Source organism: Equus przewalskii, chromosome 19, assembly GCF_037783145.1.
Source record: "Equus przewalskii isolate Varuska chromosome 19, EquPr2, whole genome shotgun sequence".
In the NCBI taxonomy this organism is placed as follows: domain Eukaryota; kingdom Metazoa; phylum Chordata; class Mammalia; order Perissodactyla; family Equidae; genus Equus; species Equus przewalskii.
In genome coordinates this window covers 25,386,192-25,407,946 of record NC_091849.1, presented here as the reverse complement: position 1 = coordinate 25,407,946, position 21,755 = coordinate 25,386,192, and the positions used below count along the sequence as shown (strand labels likewise).

Genomic DNA, 21,755 nt, shown 5'->3' with positions numbered 1-21,755 from the left:
ATATGTCAACTTGACTGGGCTAAGGGATGTCGAGATAGCGGGTAAAACATTATTTCTGGGTGTGTCTGTAAGGATGTTTCTGGAAGAGATTACCATTTGAATGGTAGACTGAGTAAAAAAGATTGGCTTCACCAATCTGGGTGGGCATCATCCAATCACTGAGGGCCTGAATAGAACAAAAAGTCAGAGGAAGGGCAAACTTGTTCTCTGCTTGAGCTGGAATATCCCTCTTCTCCTGCCTTCAGAATTGGTGCTCTTTGTTCTCAGGCCTTTGAGTTTTGACTGGACCTACACCACCAGTTTTCCTGGGCCTCCAACTTGTAGAGTGCATGGGACTTCTCTGCCTCCATAATCACATGAGCCAATCCGTCGTAATAAATCTCTTTCTGTTTATATCCTATTTGTATATATCTGTTTATATGTATAAATCTGTTTCTCTGAAGATCCCAGACTAATACAGTTCTTTTATATCATCAATAGAAATATATCACTTTTAGGGGCCGGCCCATGGCTGAGTGGTTAAGTTCGCACGCTCCACTTTGGCGGCCCAGGGTTTCGCTGATTTGGATCCTGGGCATGGACACGGCACTGCTCATCAGGCCATGCTGAGGTGGTGTCTCACATAGCACAACTAGAGGCACTTAGAACTAGAATATACAACTATGTACTGGGGGGCTTTGGGGAGAAGAAGAAGAAAAAGAAGATTGGCAACAGATATTAGCTCAGGAGTCAATCTTAAAAAAAAAAGACGTATATCACTTTTGTTCAATGTTTCCAATACAATGGTTATGTAACTATAATTTTATAGAACCAAGTTTCATATATGACTGCATTTATTTTTCTGTTCAATTTCTTGTGTTTTTCAGGGGTGGGGAAGGAGAGAATTGAATGGTTCATCTAATTAACTTTGTTTAGTTTTCTGTGTTGCCACTACAAATTTTTCCCAGCTCTCTAACAGCCTCTAAGTACAGTTTCCATGCCCAAACATAGCAGATAATTTATTACTGCTATTACATCTCCTCCCCACCCCCATCCCTCCCAGCGCAGCACTCCTCTAACTTAAGTGAGAATTTGCTTTACCAGAGGGTCTCACTAAAAATCAGATTCTGATTTAGTAGGTTTCGAGTGGGACCAGAATTTTCCCTGCTAGCTGCTCCTTGTCCACAGGTGCTTTATCCTGATCCTTATTCAGGAGGTGCAGGTAAAGAAACAGCTGCTAGTTTTATGTGAGTTGTGAAGATGCCCTTGAGGGGTGGCTCTGGCCCAGGGTCTTGGACTTGGTACTTTTGCATGTGGCTAAATCAAGCTAAAACAAAGGACTGGGGTGAATGGGCATCATGTGTAGTACTGTAGTTTGTGGCTTGCTAGTGAGGTATGTGGTCAACTGCTCTTTCCTGGGGCACACATTGTTGGCATGCTGGTAATAATCAGATATGACCTAATGAAATGTTGACATTATAATACTGATGTAATTTCCCTATTTACTCAGCCTGTGGTAAGTTTATGTGCATTTTAGCACAACAGAGTTTGCATATGGGAAGGGTGGGTAGAAAGGAAGCAAAGAAGCCTGGAGAAGATGGTGATGGATTGCTGTGTAGAAGAAGGGCTAGTGGAGGTGAGGGAGGTACATGCCTCCCAGGGAGCCAGAGGGTGAAGTCTGGTTGAGTCATATTCCTGGAAATGCTTTTGAAATGCAGAGTTCCTAGAACAAAGAAGAGGGACAGACAGGGAACTTATGGGCGCCAATAAAGTGAGGTTGGATTGGCAAGGGAGTAAAAGGAGGATTCAGGAAATGGAAAAGGGTTGAGTGGACCATTCTGAGTTCTTCCCAGAATCTACCCCATGGCAGCCTCTCTCCCTTTTACCTGGTGGGCAGACCCCTCCAAAGCAGCACTACATGCACCCTCTGGAGCACAAGCTAGGGAAAACATGAAAATACAGAATTTAGAAATTTTGGGAGCAGGCCATGAATTCATTGGTCTGGCTTCACCTTGTTTTCCTCTTATTGCAGCTGTCACTCTGTTCCCTTATCAGACCTCGTCTTAGTTTGAGTTCCCCCAAAAGCAGATCCTAAGACACAGATTTGGATGCAAGTACTTCATTTGGGAGGTGATCACAGAAAATACTGTGGGGGAAGTAAGTAGATGAGATAGGCAAGAGCCAATAAAGGGTGTGATAGTATAATTATCCCTCAGTATCTGCCTAGATTGGTACCAGGACCCCAGAGGATAACAAAATCTGCAGATGCTCAAGTCCCTCATATAAAATGGTGTAGTATTTGCATATAATTTACATACATCTTACTGCTTTCTTTAAATCATCTGTAGATCACTTATAATAGCCAATGCAATGTAAATTCTGTGTAAATAGCTGTTAAAGTGTATTGTTTAGGGAATAATGACAAGAATAAAGTCTTTACATGTTCACTAAAGAGGCAACAATCATAGGCCTTTAGATTTGCAGTTAGTTGAACCATGCAAACCATGGATCCCACTGAGTTACCATTGTGGGTGCCTGGGACTCAATCTTGCTGGGGACTTTCTGACACATTTTGTGGAACTGGACACTACTCAGTTCAGAATTGTCACTGAAGGATGAGAAAACAGAAGGATTTATCCACAATCCAGCTCCTCATTGGCTGAGGATCTTCTAGGGTGAATATCAACAGAAGGTATATGCCGGAGGCCACTAAGAGAGAAAGAGAGAGGGAGACAGAGGAAGGAAGAGAAGGGGAGGGGAGAGGAGAAAAGACTGAGAGTCAGTGAATGTGAGAGATTCAGAAGGCATCTCTTTTTCTCTAAAGAAATGAGACCCCATGCTAGGAAGTGTCAGGTATCCTCAGGAGAAGACCTTTTCAACCTGCTCACTGATCTCCACTCCCAGACCCTAGCCCCTACCCACCCTACCTGCCCCCCATACCAACTTTTTCCTAATTATCACCTACAGATTAGTGTGCCTTCAAGTTACTTGGGGAAGGAGAAATGGGTTAGCCAATCTTCTGATCACATTCCAAGAGACCTGTATGTCTCCCAAGGAACGTGTTGAAGAGATTTACGCCTGTCTTTTCTCTCCATCCTCATCACTAAAATGCTGTCAGAGTGTTTTATTTTTGTGTATCCCAAGGCTTTGAATCCATGGGAGATAGGAGCTTAGAGTCCCAGAGAAATGAAGAGCCACTGACCTGCATACAGTTGTGCTTTTTCCGCTCTACAGTAACAGAGAGGTTTTATAAGAAACGCAAAGCCTTGTTTATAGAACAATGAGGAAAAACCCCAGAGTTCTCCAAGCTCTTTTATGAGTTTCTTTGGAAGATAAACAGCACTAAGCAGTTAAGATTTGAGTTAAAGATTAGGAAGGAGGATGGAATGTGTTCATGAATCATACAATGAAGTGACTGTTCTCTTGTGTGAATACTTGATTACTGACAAACTATCAATAAACTATGAACAAGGAATCCTTTTTGTTTTAGTTTTTGTTCTTAGAAACCTTCAGGAAGTTCCTTGTGGCTTTGGATACTGAGATTTTGCTGTATCTGGGGAACTGAAAGTCTGGGGCCAAGTTTAGGGTGAATGAGAGTGTGCACTGAGAGGCTGACGGTGGGGTTCTGACTTGCCTATGACCATGCTGAGGGCCAGCAGCCAAAGCCCACCTGCAGTCAAAGCAAGTTAAACACATTGGTACTTGTTACAGCAGCCTAGATTCCACACACCATAGTGGGTTGGGAGGTGGAGTGTGTCTCTGTGAAAGGGTGTGGGAGGAACTTATAGGGTATGGGCTTGTGTTGGGTGTTGTAGGGGAGGTTCAAAGAAGGTTTGGTGTGCTCTGGATGAATGCTGTCAGAAATCAGGGGACTGTGGCATGGTTGGATATTCCAATAACTTTTATTAGGAAGTGGAGGAACAGAGTGTGCTCAGGGTAATCAGTGAAGAAGCAGCAATTACTGCAGTTAGCCGAGAGAGGGGGATGTGTGGTCATTTTTGTGGTTTGCACGGTGTTCTTGGTTTATGGTCTGAACTCTGACAGGACTATAGGTTGGATTTGATTTTGTTTCACTCCATCACAAGCACTGAATAGCCTTGTCTGATGTTGGAGTTCTGTGAAGTTGCTTATTTTAAGTAGAGAACATTCTAGCAGATGTCAGGCCTGATTTTTCTTTCTCAATCAGATCCTACATGTTCCTTCACATCTAAAGATATTTGGGGTTTTACAACCTTTAGAGTCCCTCCGATTTGGAAAAATCTAGAATCATATTTCTAGATTCTAGATTTCCAGATTAGGATGACTTCTGACTGGAAATCATCTTAAAGGGTATGGAATCCAAGCACATTTCTAAGGTTTCAATCCCATAAGGCACAAACACCCCTGACAAGTAGCCTGATCTAATGTAACTTACCAGGAATCAAATTCATCCTTCTTCTCTCTATTACTGCCCTGCCCCCAATTTCATTTCCCAAATAAAAATGTTGCCCAAGTGGGAAGTCTTAGGCATGCTACAACCACTGAGCAGAGAATCAGTCTTAGATGTAAGGAAGTGAAAGCAAAATGCCCCAGTTTGCTGATGAAAGGTAGCAGAATGTGCCACCCCAAAATATGCCACTTTAGCATAAAAATTATTTTGAACTGAAAGCAGTTAAGAAGCAGTGTTTCTTAGTCCAGAGAGGCACCAGAGGAATCTGCAAAGCTCACTCCACTAGTTTCCTCCCATGTGTTTACCTGCTCACAATTTGCTGCTCTTGGAAGCCTAAAACTACTTTCCTTTGTCCTGTCATTTCTCTGCAAATCTATTGTTCCTTGTTGAAGATGCTAAATAAGCTGCAGTTCTAAGCCGCTGCTTTGAGTTATTCTTCATTTAAGATTTCTCCTGCATGATGCACACCATTAATAAACTATTGTTTTCCTCTTGTCTTTTTGTTAGAGTCCCAGCTGAAAACTTAAGATGGGAAGAAGCAAAGTTTTGCCTCTCTTACAATGGGAGACTCCCAGGAAGTTCAGCTTTCCTCCTGAGTGTCTAGCGGGTTGGGTAGGGGATGACTCTGGCCCCTCGCTGTCTCTGCTGCATCTGTGCCCTATCCCACCCTTCCTTCCCACCGCACAAACAGTGGTTTCAACTCAACCCTGATCTCAGAAAGGTTTTGACTCTTTCTGAGAGAGCGAGAGAGGGAGGGAGGGAGGATAGTATGGGAAAGGACTTGTAAAATAAGAAATAAAATCAAACAATTGGTGTAGGCATTTAAATTGATCCAAACTAATTAATGCAAGCTGGGAAATGAGGGGATGGGGGGAGGTTAGTGGGAATAGGAAGAGGTGGGGAAATAGCACTTTTCCTCTAAAGTCTCAAAATGAGACATGAAATGAGGAAAGGATCCTGCCCTTCATTGGAGATTCTCTTGCTTTCCCTTTCTCTACTTTCTCAAGATTCACATAGAATAAAGAATAAATTGGCTTCCTTGAAGCCTGCTCTCTCCTCTTTTAAACTAGCACTATTGAAATCTTTCTTTCTTTCAAGACTATATATATATATGTATTTTTAATGTCAAGCTTCTTTAGAGGGAGAGTTTTGGAGCAAGGTTAATAACTCTATAAACTCTTCCTGAATAAGCAGACAACTTTGGCCATGAGGTCACTGCTAGGAAAGTGTCCTAAAAGAGGGCCGTGAAGTTGTAAGAACTCAGCATCAGTTTCACAGTTTAGAAGTTATAGAAATTTCTACTGCCTTTTCCTCACCAAGATGGGGTTCCAGACAGAGCATGAAACACTCCTTGGGAAAAGAAAGGGTGTTTTGCCAATTATTGAAGTTGCTCACTGTAAATAGGACTTCTTCATCAAGATTTCAAGACTGTGATGTGAATGGAAATCTCTCTCCCTTGAGAGTTCTTCACTGTCCCCAGGGTTCTGGGTCCCATCAGACTAAGGTGCACTCCAGCCAGATCCACCCATACATTGGAGCTTCTGCCCAGAACTAAGGAGAGACAAGGTGGCCTTACTTGTTTAACAGATTCTCTCTTGGAATCTTAATAAACACGGAGTTACAAAATTTAGAAAAGGAATAACAGAAGCCTGGGTAAACCATGAGTAGGAGAAATTTATTTGCCCATTTCCCAGCAGAGAGCACCTGATGAGAATCTGGGTATCAAAAATGGAATTTTTACACACTTTGTTAGAGAAAGACACAAATGCCATTTGGGATCCAGACCCCGGCACTTCCTCTGTAGGAGGACTCATGCTTGAAAAGGCCTTTGAAACGCGGGAGGGAGTTTGATGGGTAGATCTGAGGGATGCTCTTCCAGCCAGTAGGAACAATATGATCCATGGTTTAGTGGTGGATAAGCGGTCTAAATGAGAAGCTCTAGAGATGGGAGGGAGTGCTGTGGATGGAAATATTACTAGAAGACTTTGAAGAGGACATAGAAATTGAGTTGGATCTTGAATGATGGTGTGGTAGATTGAGTTAATGACCTCAAGCCTTCACTCCTCCCTGAATCCTCATTCTTGATATGGCCTCATCATGGGCAAAGTATATTTCCCCATGCCTTGAATTTGCATTTGGCCCCATGATAGGCTTAGGCTGATGGCATGTGGGGGAAGATGGCAATGTGCCAGTTCCAAGACCTGTTTAGAGGTGTTGCATGTTTCCACTCACTCTTGAACACCATAAAGAACTGCCTTAAGAAGAACCTGCTCTGAGCAGCCCTCAAGTCCTAGGAGGATAGGAAACAGTGGAACAGTCGCCCCAGCCAACTCATAGACCTTTCATGAGAAGCAGAGCTGTTTAGCCATTGCAGCTTGAAGCAGAAAAGCCCAGCTGAACCCAGGACTAGATCAGCTACATTCAGGTGACACCCAGATGTATGAACAATAATAAATGATTATTTTAAGCCAGTAAATTTTGGCGTGATTTGTTACTGAGCAATAACTACCCAATGTAGAAATTGGTGCCTGGAAGTGCAGTGCTACCATATTAAAAAAGAATACGTGGCATTGATTTTGTGATGGGCAGGGGGAGCTAAGGAAAGTGAAAAATGACAAGGAAACTGTTATGGATGGCTAGAAGAAATTGTAGCCTGTGTTTTGTGGTCACCAAATATTTGCTCAAATTGTTGCCTGCAGAACTTGAGAGATTTAAAATGAATCTAATGAACTTTTAGATTTAGGCAAAGAGGTTTCCAGGAAAAATGTTGAAAATGTGAGTTGGTTGCTTTTAATTGCATATGAATATGTGCCACAAGAAAGAGATGAGCTCAGAAAAGAACTGGCAGGTTTTAAAGTAGAATTTAGAAGATATATAGAGAGCTCAGAGCTTTCTGGGTTGGAAAATTGTTTCTCAAGTACAGCCTCTCCAGACAGCAGTTGATTCTCAAATTAAGGTACAGCCTGGGGGCAAAGATCAAATCCAGGGGCTGTCAAATAATATATGGCTTCAGGCTAAAGATCAAATGAACCCTGTAGCTTTAAGAATGCATGTCAGGGGCCGGTTCCGTGGCCGAGTGGTTAAGTTCCTGCGCTCCACTGTGGCGGCCCAGGGTTTGGATCCTGGGCGCAGACGTGGCACCGCTTGGCGGGCTTCGTTGAGGTGGCGTCCCACATTCCACAACTAGAAGGACGTGCAACTAAGATATACAACTGTGTACAGGGGCGGCTTGAGGAGATAAAGCAGAAAAAAAAAAAAAAGAAAGATTGGCAACAGTTGTTAGCCCAGGTGCCAATCTTAAAAAAAAAGAATGCATTTCAACTCCTCCAAGAGGAAAATGGTAGTGTACTAGAGAGTTCCTAGGAAGCTTAAGAATGTGGTTCTACAGTAGCTTGATATGCCAAAATACTACAAATAGGATTGAGAGAAAGAGACATTTCTCTAAAATAATTAGGGTATTGCTTTTGACACAGGGTTGAACTAAAATCAAGTATATAGAAAACTCACAAAGCTTCTAAGAAAGCCATATTAACAAAATGATGTCAGCCTGCATTAAGAGACACAAGACTCTTTGCATCTCAAAATTTCTAAAGACATGAAGCAGACTGACAAAGTTACTCAGCCACCAAAATGGGCTCATTCTTCAAAGTCCTTTTCAGAAGGAGCTTAGGATGATAGAAAATGAAGAAACTCCCAGAGAGTGGAGCCAAGAGCTGGAGAGAACAAGGACTGGGGACCATTCCCAGAGATTAGAACCACAGCCTAATAAAGGAGCATTCTCTACCCACAGAGAAGGCAGAATGACAATATCTTCCCAATAGGATGTGGTTTCACAATTGCTATGCAGCAGTGAGTGCTGTGGGCCCCCAATAATTCCCTCTTTCAAATGGGAGTTATTGTGGCAGTTTTGTCCTTATTCCACCTTTACACACTGGGAGTGTGTAGTTGTGTGGGTGGAGGGCTTTTTTGTTCATAAGTCTTTGGCTTTTTTGTTCATGAGTCTTAAGAGGAGCTAGATTCAGACCGTGAGTAGAACGTGAGGTACTGGAGTTTAAGAATGATGCTATGATTGGGTGAGATTTTTGGAGATCCTAAGATGGGGAATGAATATATCAATATTTTTTATGTGTGAAGGATATAAATAATTGTGGTCTGGAGGTACACAGTGGCTGATGAATTATGGGCATCCTTGAAGCCATGTTTGCTATGACCTCCACATGGGTGGGGTATACGTTTCTACCCCTTGACTTTGGGCTTGACAGTATAAATTGTCTTGGCCAATGGCATATGGGTGGAAGTGACAGTGTGCCAGTTCCGAGTCTGGGTCTTGAAAGGCCTCATGAATGTCTCTTCTGATCCTATTCAGCCTCTGCCATCACCATGAGTAGAAGATGCCATGGATTGCTTGCTGGTCCCAGCAGGATGATACATTCATGATGCACAGGTGCCCCAGCTGAGCCACAAACTTTCAGTGAGAAGTAGATGAGCCCCACTGAGTTCAGTCTGGATTAGTCAAAGCATGTCAGCTTTCAGAAGTGGACAGTAATACAGGACTACTCTTTAAAGTCACTGAGTTGGCATGGTTTACTATGATATGATGGGTGCTTGATACAGATGAGTAGGAGTTAGGAAAGGAAAAACTGTTTCTTTGCTCTTTTCCCTGAAAGTTCTTAGAGGGAAAAAGAATTATACTTCCTAAATCTCAGTTTTATAAACTGAAAAATGGAGTTAATAAATCTCAGTTTACAAGTTTTTTTGTGAGAACTCAGTGAGAGTGAATGAAAGTATTTTGTAAACTATTTTTTAAAAGTCACGGAAATTCATTTAAAAATTATTCACCAGAATGAAGTAATGACACATGTATAGGGGAGGAAAAATTATCCTCTACTCTCTTTGTGTCTCTGGCTGGCCCTAAGAATTAAACTGACATAAGACAGATTAACAGGAGAAAAGCATACAGACGTTATTAAATTTTTACATGTACATGGGAGCTTTCAGAAGAGAATGAAGACCTGAAGAAGTGATGAGAGCAGGGAGTTTTCATATCTTTTAGACAAAGAAACAATAAATTTGTAAAGAATTGACAAGACAGAGGGGTTTAGGCTATGGGTAGTATAGGGTGAAGAAGTAACAAGGTTTGTTTACAGGGCCTGCTGGACTCTAAATTCCCTGCTTCTGGTGATAAGGATGTCCCCCTTTCTCCTGGTACAGGGAAGATAACTTTCATAGGGGAGATTTATCTCCTGCTCTCAGGGAAAAAAGACAAGAGGAGGGAGGTCAGAGTGACCTTCTTGCTTCTGCAGGTTTCTCGAACTCCTTAGGCTTAAGATATTCAATATGCCAAGCTGCCATATTTTGGGGTAACTTGTCTTGAACCCCATTATCAGCTTCTAGAGGCTACCTGCATCCCTTGGCTTGTAACACATTTTTCTAACTTCAAGGCCAGTAGCACAGCATCTTCACAGCTTTCTACCTCTGACCTCTGCTCCTGTTGGTATGTCTCCTTCTCTGACTCTGACCCTCCTGCTTCTCACTTATAAAGCATTTGTGATTTCATTGGGTCTATTTGAATAATACAGGATAACATCTCCATCTCAACATCCTTAGCTAGATCACATCTACAAAGTCCTTTTTGCCACATAAGGGAACATATTCATACGTTTAAGGGGTTAGGATGTGGACTTTTTAGAGAGTTTATTAGCCTGTGTACCAAAGATGCCAAAACTCATGCATGAAAATTTGAGGAGTAACAGGGTATTTACATAGCTTCAAAATGTCTCCCCCACAAGAAACTTACTAATTGCAAAGAGTAAAATAGCAACTTCGTGGTGAAGTGTGGTAGACACCATTTTAACCAAGTGATCAAAGTTATAATGGCAGTAAAGGGACTAAGCGACAGCTCATATCTTTTTATACCATGCACTGAGAAGAACATCATTTCTGGGGAATTCCTGCCAAAAATGAATAATCTGAATGTAATCATGAGGAAACATCAGATAAACCCAAACTGAGGGACAGCCCATAAAATAAGTGGCCTGTACCCTTCAAAAATGTCAATGTGAAATATAAAGAAAGACTTAGAAGTTCTTTCAGATGAAAGATGACTAAAGCGAAATGATAGCTGAAAGCAATGTATGACCTTGGATATTGTTTTTATGTGAAGGATATTATTGGGACAACTCACAAAATCTGAACAAGGTGTATAGATTAGGTAATCATATAATCACACACTTCCAAATCAGTCCACTTCACTCCACCTCCATTAACATTACCATAAGTCCAAACCTGCATTTCACCTGAACATCTGAAATAGTTTCTGAAGTGATCTCCCTTCTTCTACTCTTGACCTTGTTGATGCAAATAACCAATAGCTGTTCTATAGGTAGGAGAGACAAGGTAAATTTTACTTGAGCCAGGCTGAGGACTATAATCTGGGAAGGCAGTCTCCACAAAGCAAGAAAGCATCCCAGAGAAGCAGGGGAGGCCCCAGGTGGCCTGCTTTCTGCTTCTGTTTGATTCTCAGCACTTAGCTATGAAGCCCCAGATGGCCTGCTTTCTGCTGAAGTCTCCTTCCTGTCCCATTCTCAGTCTTTGCTCTGACTGCGGGGGACTCTTCATGTCCCTTCAACCAGTTAGTTCATTTCTGCTTTGGAGCTCCTGTGCTCACTGTTCCCGCTGCTCAGCACCTCTTCTCCAGCTTCACAGGGATGGTTCTTCCTTCGTCCTCAAGTCTCAGAAAATCCATCATTTCCTCCAGGAGGCCCTCCCTAACTTTGCCAGCTAAAGTAGCCCCCACCCCACCCATTTCTCTCCATAATATTACCCAGCTTTTTTCTCTCATGGCACCATACATTGCACATGGTTGACACAGTAAAGATGATACATTTGTTGGGAGTGAATGAATAAGTAAAGATATCAATACAAGACTAGGCAAAGGAAGGTAGGGGTCAAGTTTAACACTATTTTAATGCCCCCATAGTGGGTAGCACAGGATTGGGTTCATGTCTAGTTTCAATAAACACTTAAAACATTTGATTTTTGGAATATTTGAAAGGCATCTTTAAGATGAGGCATGATTTATCCAAAAAGTATGAATGAAAACTCTATTTTCCTTGAACAAAAAATATCCTTTTGTCATTGTGACAGACTTCAGTATATCACTGTGAAATGGGGTAAGTATATTTGTTGTGAGAATGCAAAGATACAGCATAGGTGAAAGTGTTGTGTAAACTTTAATAAAGCATTATTTTACAGAATCTTGAAACACTGAGAAGCTGTAACTTGCTTAAGATGAATAGAGCCAGTGACAAGCAGCACTTGCTTCCCAACTCACATCTGATGCTTTTCGTTAAAGCCATGCAAATAATATTATAACAACACACTAAAGATGAAAACCACAGAGGCATATACACAGTAGTAACCCAGTCTTCCATCTTACCAAATCAGCAATTTCAATGTTCCTGATTCTTTCCAGAATGTGTCCATTTGTAACCGCAGTAATAAAAATTTGAACACTTTAAATACTTTTTTTTCAGCCTAGTTTTACAGTTGGGTACTGAATTATGTAAAGTCCAATATACTATGCTTTAAGCCATCATTTTAGATGCTTGACTCAGTTCTAGAATCCTCTATCCTGGCTCTCAAAATATGTTTTGTAGATTTCTGGGGGGTTCTGTTACACTTTGAAGGAGTCCACAAGGTTAATACTATTTCCATAATCATAATAACAATAATAAATAGTACTGAGACATTATTTCTCGTTTTTGCTCTCATTCTCCCACGAGTGTACAGTGAAGTTTTCTAGAGCCTGCCTGCATGATCTGTGAAACCCAACACTGAATACAGAGGCAGATGTGAGGATCTAACCATCTTCAAGCAGGCCAGACATTAGATTTTTGTGTTAAAGAATGCCACACTTCTCAATAACGTTTACTTTGGAAACAACAGTTATTTTTCATAAAACTTTTTTTTTAAAGATTGTCACATGAGCTAACAACTGTTGCCAATCTTTTTTTTGTTTTTTCTGCTTTTTCTCCCCATATCCCCCCCAGTACATAGTTGTATATTTTAGTTGTGGGTCCTTCTAGTTGTGGCATGTGGGATGCTGCCTCAACGTGGCCTGACGAGCGGTGCCATGTCTGCGCCCAGGATCCGAACCAGCGAACCCTGGGCTGCAGAAGCAGAGCGTGTGGACTTAACCACTTGGTCATGGGGCTGGCCCCCAGACATGTTTTTTTAAATTAAGCTATAATTGGTTTATTATTGCCATTTTAATATAAATTAATAAATATATATATTTTTAATTTCTCAGTTTTGATCTGTAATGCCATAAATATTGACAGATATGACCCAAATGAGCAAAAGATCTTTGAGGTCCTCAATAATGTTTAAGTGTCTAAAGGCAGCCTGAGGTCAAAAAGCTGGAAACCATTGCTCTCCCCGCTGAACCTGAGCCTCTAATCCACCTGGTCCAGTATCCACCTGCTCAGCTGGGACCTTAAACCTTAGGCCATACTTGATAACTAGTACTAACTCCTTGTTTACTGTAAGGACACTTGAACCACACCAGATCCAGAGGTGTCCTCATCCTTCATCTTTCTTCATCCCAGCTGTAGGCCTGGGGAGCTTTAATGTGTGGTCTGGAAATCCTGAGGCTGGGTTGGAAATGGACCATCAGCTCTGGGTCTCCATAGCTGTAATAATGGAGCTTAACCATGCCAGCAGTCTTGGCCCCATCACACCTCTCTGGTCCTGCTTCCTCTATCTCTGACCTCCTTTTGTGGTTACTGCCTCCCTTCTTACATCCTAGTGTATGCTGTTGCCCTCACCCCAAGATCACAGTGTCTGATGTCAACTGGAGTATCAGGCTGAATGTGTCACTCTGATGTTAAAGTAGCAGGTTTTCTGCCTGTCACTTTCTCACACTTTCTTCTTGGTTGGGAGTTATGTGGCAGCACAAGTTTCCTGAGACTGGACCAAGCCCCATGGTTACAAGTATATGAGTTACTAAGCAACAGCCTAATGAGGGAGAGATGGGGCTGGGGCCTGAAGAGGGTGTCAAATGGGACTCTGGAGGAGGTTCTCTTATGTGACCAGAGGGAAGGAGGGCCCGTTTTCCTCCATGGCGTGCTGCGCTGTGGTATTAGAGATGGCCAGAGCTTTTCTACTTGGCTCTGAGGCCAGGGAATTGGTCCTGCTGGCTGTGGTGGGTCCCGGCCCTGTGAAGGATCAGGCCGCCCTCAGGCACCATGACCCCCTGGGCCCCTGTGAACGCTGGGCAGATGAAGAGCGGGCTGTCATCAGACCCCAGCCTGAAGAAGGGTCTCAGGGGCCCAAAGAAGGTTGAACGGGGACATGTGTAGATGTGTGATCTGTCCCTCATGTTATAGAAGGAGACATCTCCAGCTTCATAGTCCAGGAAGATGCCCACCTGGCGAAGGCGCTCTTTCACGGGGAGAATCTTCTCGGGAGAGGACAGGGCCCGGTACTGGTTTCCAAACATCTCAAAGGTCCAGAAGCCATTCTGAGGAACCAGGAGGGCCTCCCCTTTCCTCTCAACATTGTCTCTACAAACCCCCACTGCCCACACCATCACGTTTTCAACTTTCACTTCCCAGTAATGTCTCCCTGAGGAGAAGTTCTCCAGGCCCAGGACACAAGGCCGACAGTCAAATCTCTCTGGGTTGTCGGGCACGCTCTGCCTGAAGGGGCCCCGTCTCACGCTTCTCCGGTCTTCTGACAGGAAGAGCTCAGGATGAGCAGTGTCTGGGTCCAGGACCACATCAGCTGCAGGGGAAGACTCAGGTTTAGGCCTGGGGTCTCAGGAGATTGTGTGATTCCTAGTCCCCATAGAGGTCCCAGAAAGCTGGTGGGAGATCCCCCATGTGGCAGCCTTTTCCATGAAGGCCCCTTGATCCCAGGTGCCAGGCAGTTCACAGCCTGAGAATGACTGAGGCTGCACCTGTATCTCTTGAGTGACAGGAGCATTGCCTCAGGTAGAGGATAATTGGGGCTCTAAGAAATGCAGAAAATTTAGCAAATGAGGCGGAATTAATGACTCCTATATTCTCTCAACATTCTCAGATCTGCCTCCTTTTCTATTCAAGACCTATGATCCCAGGGAATCTCTTTAGCTAGAGACTTTCCCACTTGTTTTAAACCAGGAAAGAGGCCCTATCCCTCTCCCAATGAAGCACTTAAGGCCTATTTCTCCCTACACAGGTTCCTGGGCAGTAAAGGGTCTCTTCATTGATCTTCTGTGTTCCACCAGTTTAGCCAGATGACAGCGGATTTAAATGACTAACAAGGACACCCTTCAAAGAGTAAAAAAGGAGGATAATGTCCCCAAAAGCCAACCTGCTGCCTGAGAGTTGTGAATGTCAAGAGGTACGGGGAACTATTTCCATCCAGCTTTGCTTTAACAACATGGGTCTGAGTCTGCAGCTGTGACTTCTCTGGATATAGGAAGTACTTGAGACTCTGAGATTTCTGTAGACTAATTACTTAGTCAATTTACATCTCCATTGTGTTAAAATGAATTTCTCCTTTCCGCAAGTTGATATGTCTGACTGTGACAATTTTGAAATTGAAAAGAGGAAGGAAGAAAGGTCCCAGTGCCATGGTATCTGGTGAAGCCTGGCTTCTTTGGTGCTTTTGAGCAGAAAGTGATAAATCACAAAATGCAAAGTGCTCATTAGCACCAGGCAAGTGGCTCCCCTGCTCTCCCACTTGCCCACCTCCCCTCCCCTCACAGGCTACACACAGAGCATCAGTGTCTCTTGGAGCAGGAGGCATTTCTGGCACCTGTCTGTGCACCCCTGAGACAGGCTGGGGAAGCTTATTGCCTTTCCCACACGTGGCTCTTCAACTGTGCAGTCCATACCATCTCCCAGGTTATAAATGGCTAAGTCTGTATTGTCTTCTTTCAAATTAATCCAGGATCCACAGAGCAACAACTACTACACTGTAACCTTTGTGGAGGTCAACTATGCATGGTAGACCTCTGTCAACATGGATTAAATTATTCTAAAAAGCAAAGTTTGGTGGGAACTAAGCCACAGAATTGATTAAGACCTGTGGGGATTCCCTCACAGAGCATCTGGGCTTCAGCTTTGGGTGGGACACTGCCAGTGAACTGACCCCAGTGCCCTGCTGCTCCCCAGCCAGCCTTGGGGTCCCTTGTTCATCCCCTCTAAGGCGTCTTGTAGGCTAGCTAGTGGAGTTTCTCAGGAACTGAGGGAATGTCAGGGGGGCTCACCAGCATGTAAAAGGGTTCTTCTCCATCCTGCAGGGGGAGACAGAGAGGTGAGCTTCATGAGATAATGGCTAACCAAGGAGAAAACAAATTGTGCCCGGAGTAGTTCAGGAAATGCTAAACTTACGCAATTCCTCTTGAAGTTGCTCTGAAAAAATAAACAGAAACAAACGAATACCCTCAATCGAGGAACTAAAAGAATCTAAGGTTGTAGTCAGCAATGAGGGATGGACTTTTCTATGAACACCACCATCCCCCCCTGCCTAGGGAATTGACAACATACGAGAAATAATATATGATGAGGTGGCTAGAGATCATCAGTGCTGATTTAGGTCTGCTTTATTCAACAGTATAGTGCTACTTGTAGCCGGGTGAATGGATGCAACAGTGGCAGGATGGAAGCAAGCTCTGAGGATTCATTCCTGAGACAGGAGAGTCCCAAGCCCTTCCTCTGCCTCTATGCATTTCCTCTCTCTGTTTCCCAGGCTGTCAGCTGTCAGAGCTGTGTCCTTTGTGTGACAGTGAACTGTCCTCGTACGCTTTTAACTTTTATGTAATGTTCTTTCTCTTTTTCACACATTCTTTTCCCATTCCTTACGTGCAATTTCTTTCTCTTCATTTTCAACCTCCTTTTCCCCTGAGAGAATCTTTTTCCTGTGGAATTTGTTGATAAGACAGATGCTCCCGGAGATGAGGAGGAGCAAAGTAGGCAGGATGACAACCAGGACCACCATCCAGGGAGATGTGGTGGGAATAAATGATTCTGAAAAGAGAACCAGAAAAGTCCCATTTAGTGAGAAAAAGAGACCTGGGATGAAAGCTGCCCTCAGGACTCATATCTAAAGAGCTCCCCCAGGTCCCTGCTCTACTGGCTTCTCTCTCACAAACCCCAGATAGAGAAAGTGTCACTTCACACTGATTCCCAGGGCTGGGGACCCAGGAGACAAAAAGCAGAAACACCTGGAGTCACCAAGAGAAGGACCAGGGTGAATAAAAGCTAACCAGCCATCCTGCATCACCACGGCCACCACCCTGGGACTAGCCACCATCCCTTCTTGCCTAGAATATTGCAATGCCCTCCTCCTGCTTCTGCCCACACCCTCTGCAGTCTGTCCTCACCACAGCAGCCTAAGTGAGATCATGTTATTTCCTTGTTCAGAACACTGCAATGCTTCCTATCTCACTCAGACTAAACGCCAAAGTCTTTTTGTGGCCTACATTGCCGTGTATATTCTGGACCTAAGGCCTCTCTGAATTCATCTTCTCCAACTCTCCGTGCACTCAATCCATTCCAGCTGCCCCTGCCTCTTGGAGTTCCTCGAAACTGTCACACATACTCTGACTTCAGGTCCTTTGTCTATGCTATTCCTATTATCCAGCTTGTTCACTCCTCAAATATCTGCATTTCCCATGGCTCACTTGCCCAATTGCCGTCTTTTCCACGAAGCCTTACCTGATCATCCTATTTATAGTTACAACTCCCTCATAGCACTCCCTAACCTCTTTTTGATTAACTTTTTCTATAGTATTTATCACCATCCAATATAATCCACAGTTTAATTAATGATTTCACTCCTGGTTTTAATTACTTCATTTATTGTTCTCTGCTCCTCTAGAATGTGAGCTCCATGAGGGCAAGGATCTTCATGTATTTTGTTCCGCTATTTACCTTTGGTTTCTAGAACAGTGCCTTGAACATATGTGATGCTTGTTAAGTGTTTGTTGAATGAATTTATGCATGTCTGTAGATAGAGAATTTCCCTGCTCTGTCCCTTGGGAAACCCCATGGGCAGGAAGGGAGGGCTTCAGCAGGCAGCACCTCTGGGTGTAGATAGACACACGCCCAGACCACTCTCCTTTCTTTCTGATTGTTCTAAATGTTTAAAATTACTGCAGGATAAGGACCATAATAGGGAAAAAGCAATCAGATTTACCCTCAGAGAAGAGGCTCATACTCCTGTGTTTTGAGACTATTTGATTTTCCCCTTGTGACAAAGGAAGAGGGCGCAACTCAGCTGCAGCTCCAGGCCTTCAGGTCCAGGATCCTTCCACTCTACGCTCCTACCTCACCATCCCCACTCCAGCCTGCAATCTGTCTGCTGAGGATCCAGCCTCCAAACAATGAGTCTCCAGAGGGCAGGGAGCTAACCTGGAATGAAAATCACAGTTTCCTTCTCCTGGTCAAGCAGGGTGTTGTTGATGGAGCAGGACACATTCCTCACAGAGCGGTCCCTGATGCTCACAGCTGTGGTGACCATGAAGAGGCTGTCTGCATCCATAGTGTAAGTCTCCTCCAGGGCAGGCATGATCTTACCATGGGGGTCCCTCCAAACCACCTGGGGCTCTGGGTACCACCCTACAGATGTACACTCCAGCCAGATGCCCCCATCCTCGTGGATCTCCATTTCAATGATGGGTATAGAGCCCAGGCCTGAGGAGAGAGACCAGGGCTCGGATAAAAAGGCACTGGTGTCTTAGCCAGAGTGTCTTAGAAGATCAGCTCTTAATGGCGAGAGCCAAGGGAAGGGGGTAGAGAGCAAGGGTCCACTGCCCAGAGAAACTGATCATGCATATTCCATGCATTCCTGCAGTACCCCTTCTGTGAAGGGAGGAAGGAAACAAAGAAAGAAGGGAGAGACAGAGGAAGAAAAGAAGAAGATAGGAAGGAAGGTAGGAAGGAAGAAAACTGACGTTGGGAGAAAACCAAGAGACCAATATGCCAAATAAATGGTGAGATCTCTAAGGAGAGAGGATTACATTGTACTTTTCTTTGTGCTCCCCCTATAGACCCCATCACAGTACCAAGCAACTGCCTCCTAATAAATGTTGGCTGATTGATTCATTCAGCTAGAGATTTTAATGTTCTCACTTCTTTGTGGGTCTGTCCACTCTGACCTAAAGAAGTGGGTTTAGAATTTCACTTTTGGCCCTGGGAGGGCTTCTCAGTAGCCGTGGCTTCCTGAAGCTCTAGGTAATATGATAAGGACAGAAACCTGCCAGGCTGGCGGAATCATAAGAAACATTTTAACCTCAAGCCCATGACCTTAACAAACTAACAAGAGTCAGGAATAGGTAGTGTTCTATTTGTTGATGTGAGTAGTGGTTATATGGATTATAGTTTGTAATAATTTGGTAATCTGTCCATTAATGTTTTATGACTTTTTCTCTATGTGTTGTATTTCACAATAAAAATGTCTAATTCTAAAACATGTTACTGAGGAAGGCCCTGAGGGAGCCTCAAGAAGTAAACATAAGAATGATCTGTAGAGATTCAACATTCTCCCTGTTCAAGGCTACTGCTGAGTTCTGTGTGCTTCTCAGGAGTTGATGCCCACAGCTTAGCAGGGAAAATCCGCTGATTTGACCCTTGGGCAGGAGGAAGCCACCCTCCCTGTGTAAAGGGGACTCTAGGCAAATATCTGCTTGTCTGCCAAGGGCCTGTGGTTAGAAGAGAAAGTTTCCCCAAGAGTCACATAGTGAAAAAGCAAGGGAACAAAATGAAATGACACACCTGCCACCATCAGGCGCATGGTGGCCTCATTGTAGGATTTGCCTTCTTGGAAATAACAGTGGTAGATGCCGTTTTCGTGGGCTGTGACGTTGTGGATGATCAGTGCCACGCTCCCCTTGCTGATCTCCTCTTTCACAAAGGTTGTCCTTCCTCGGTACTCCTCCATCTGCTCCTCTGTCCTCTCTCGCCCGCCCTTATACACAAGCACTGCGGGGGAGAACTGAGAGCGGAACCACCGCACCTCCATGTCCTCAGCACTTTTCTCAGGTGACAGGTGACAGTGTAACATGCTGTTTCCTCCAACCATGGCCAGGATTGGATCAGCTGGCCCCACGACAGTAAACTGGTCTGTTCAACAAAAGGGTAGAATAAGACCGGGGCACCAGCCATCACATATCTAAGGCAGGAAAGGAAGGGCATATTCCAGGGCACAGACAGATTCTTTCTCCATTTCTAATATATTCTTTCAGTCATATTCTTTCTAAGGCCATAGGGGCTTCCTGGGCTGAGGATTCTGGGGGCCAGTAGCTGTGGCTGGTCAGCAGCAATAGATGCCTAGTAGGAATATCTATTGAGGCTACTAATGCTTCCTGAACAAAACACTGAGATGCATACACTGAGCGCCCCCTACTGACCCTGTGCTCACAGAGGTTTCCTTCCATTCCCCAATCTAGCACAGAGCCCGGAGTAGAGTATAAACATGAGCTGTCCAATATGGTAGCCACTAGCTGTTCCCAAGGCAATGTGCTGTAAATGGAAAATAGGCACAATTTTGAAAATTTAAAATAAAAATATTAAATAACTTACTGTTAACATATTACAATAATTAAAATATAAATAATATTTTTGTTTTGGGGGTTAAACAAAATATATTATTAAAATTTGTTTCATCAGTTTCTTTTTTACCTTTTTTAATGTAACTAAAAAATTAAAATTTTGTATGCAGCCAGCCTTTGAGACGCTGATTGTGTTTTGATGGGATCATTCTGGTACAAATTCAATGAGCATGTGCAGAAGGAAAGATGAATGCACACAGCTGCAGCACTTCTTCAGACTGCAGTGTTTTACAGACTGAAGTGCTGATTTTCCTTTCTGAGAAGCTGATAGGAGCTAGTGGCAGGGACCCTACCTGAGACCAGTGCAAACAAGCTGAGAAGGTGGAAGAAGAGAAGGGCATTTGGCAGGGAGAAATGCAGGGCAGCCGCTGGCTCCATAAGCACCAAAGATGAGTCACCCAGGAGGGACAGGGACCAGAGACCTAGGGGCACAGACAGAGAAATCAGCCAAGGAGACTTGACACTAGTTCTGATCTGGGTCAAACCTTCCTGTAACTCGTGTTGGGATCATCAGCACCCCACCTTCGGTCTTGTGCAGCCCCCTTCCTCTCCGGGTTCAGGTTTCTCCGGATAGATTGATTCATTAAACATTCCATGGAATAAGCCAACCACACGAGGATGAGGGAGGCAGTTTTCTGCCCTCCTCCACTCACTTCTCTGGCCAGAGTTGAATTTCTTCAGTCGTCACTTAATATTCTTCCATACCCTCCCTCCCCTCCCTTCCCCCTCCCTCAGACTTTGCGGCCTGAGGTAAAGACAGTCGTGGAGAGCCTCCTCTCCAGGAAGCTTCCCTTCTCCAGGGAGCCCCGCCTTTCCCCTCATCAGGTTCCCTTCCTCTGCTTACCGCCCCACCCACACCCTAGAGCTGTAGAGAGAGCTTCCCCTCCCTTTCGTACCTTCTAGATTAACTTCTTGGGTTTCTTTTCTCCTCTGACACTCAAATGATGATTTTCCGCTTCTCCCTCTTCTATTTAACCCGCTCATGGGCACAGTCACAACCAGAGAGCAAGCTGTCCGGAAAGCAGAGAAGACAATTTTCTTAATCTCCCATTAGTCGCAGTGTGCAGAGCTGTGGGACCAGAAACCTGGTCCACTTTCCAACCACAAAGTCCGAGTATTTCCAGAGTGGTTTGGAGGTCAGGATTGGCCGGCTGTGGGTCAGCCAGCCAATGGTATCCCTGAGCCAGCTTTCTCACCAGTTACTAGGTAAAATACACAGAAACAAATTAAAATCCCACAGCTGCGCATAGCCTTTGAGATGATTTAGCCTTTTTCTTTACTTTTTCTGTTTTCAGAAGCGAGATACTTCCCTTTCTTTCTTTTTCTTTCTTTTTTTTTTGTGCAAAACCTTGACATTCCTCGCGCATTTTGGCCGTTGCTGCAAACCACAAAGAGGCCTGTGTGTGTAGAAGTGTGTATGTAGTAGTGGATGTGGTTGGGGGTGGGCAGGTGATGAGGTAAACATGAACAACCTGCTTTCCAAAGCCAGAGGAACCTTTTTCAAGTTGTTCTGCTTATTGGGGGCCGTGCAGAGATAAGGGGGAACATAGGGAGTGGTTGGAGGGGCAGAGAATGAAGCAAGACAGCAGCTGCAGTAGTAGACTGTAGACCTTGTCATTCACTCAAAACCCATTGAGGGAGAGATGCTGAGGCTAGTGAGAGGCAATCCCCTTTCTCTCAGGGAGGCGGCGTTCTAGAGGGGCAGGAAGATGGCAGCGAAGACTTTCTAGTTGGGCTTCATCCTCT

The 21,755-nt window shown here is 44.1% G+C and overlaps 1 protein-coding gene across 4 annotated transcripts; it reads right to left on the bottom strand.

Moving 5' to 3' along the window:
- Nucleotides 1-11,621: 11,621 nt before the first annotated feature.
- Nucleotides 11,622-21,149, bottom strand: LOC103542171 (butyrophilin subfamily 2 member A2-like). 4 transcript variants are annotated; one of them, XM_008509107.2, is made up of 8 exons: nucleotides 20,906-21,142; nucleotides 20,303-20,431; nucleotides 19,174-19,521; nucleotides 17,812-18,093; nucleotides 16,261-16,425; nucleotides 15,790-15,810; nucleotides 15,666-15,692; nucleotides 11,622-14,194 (listed from the first exon to the last, which is right to left on the bottom strand). In XM_008509107.2, exons 1-8 carry the CDS (start codon nucleotides 20,991-20,993, stop codon nucleotides 13,572-13,574), a joined length of 1,683 nt encoding a protein of 560 aa, XP_008507329.1. In that variant the 5' UTR covers nucleotides 20,994-21,142; the 3' UTR covers nucleotides 11,622-13,571. The 4 variants fall into 4 exon arrangements, with proteins under 4 accessions (XP_008507329.1, XP_070441241.1, XP_008507330.1 ...); XM_070585140.1 differs by lacking the exon at nucleotides 17,812-18,093 and having other exon boundaries at nucleotides 20,906-21,149; XM_008509108.2 differs by lacking the exon at nucleotides 20,303-20,431.
- Between the last annotated feature and the right edge of the window lie 606 nt (nucleotides 21,150-21,755).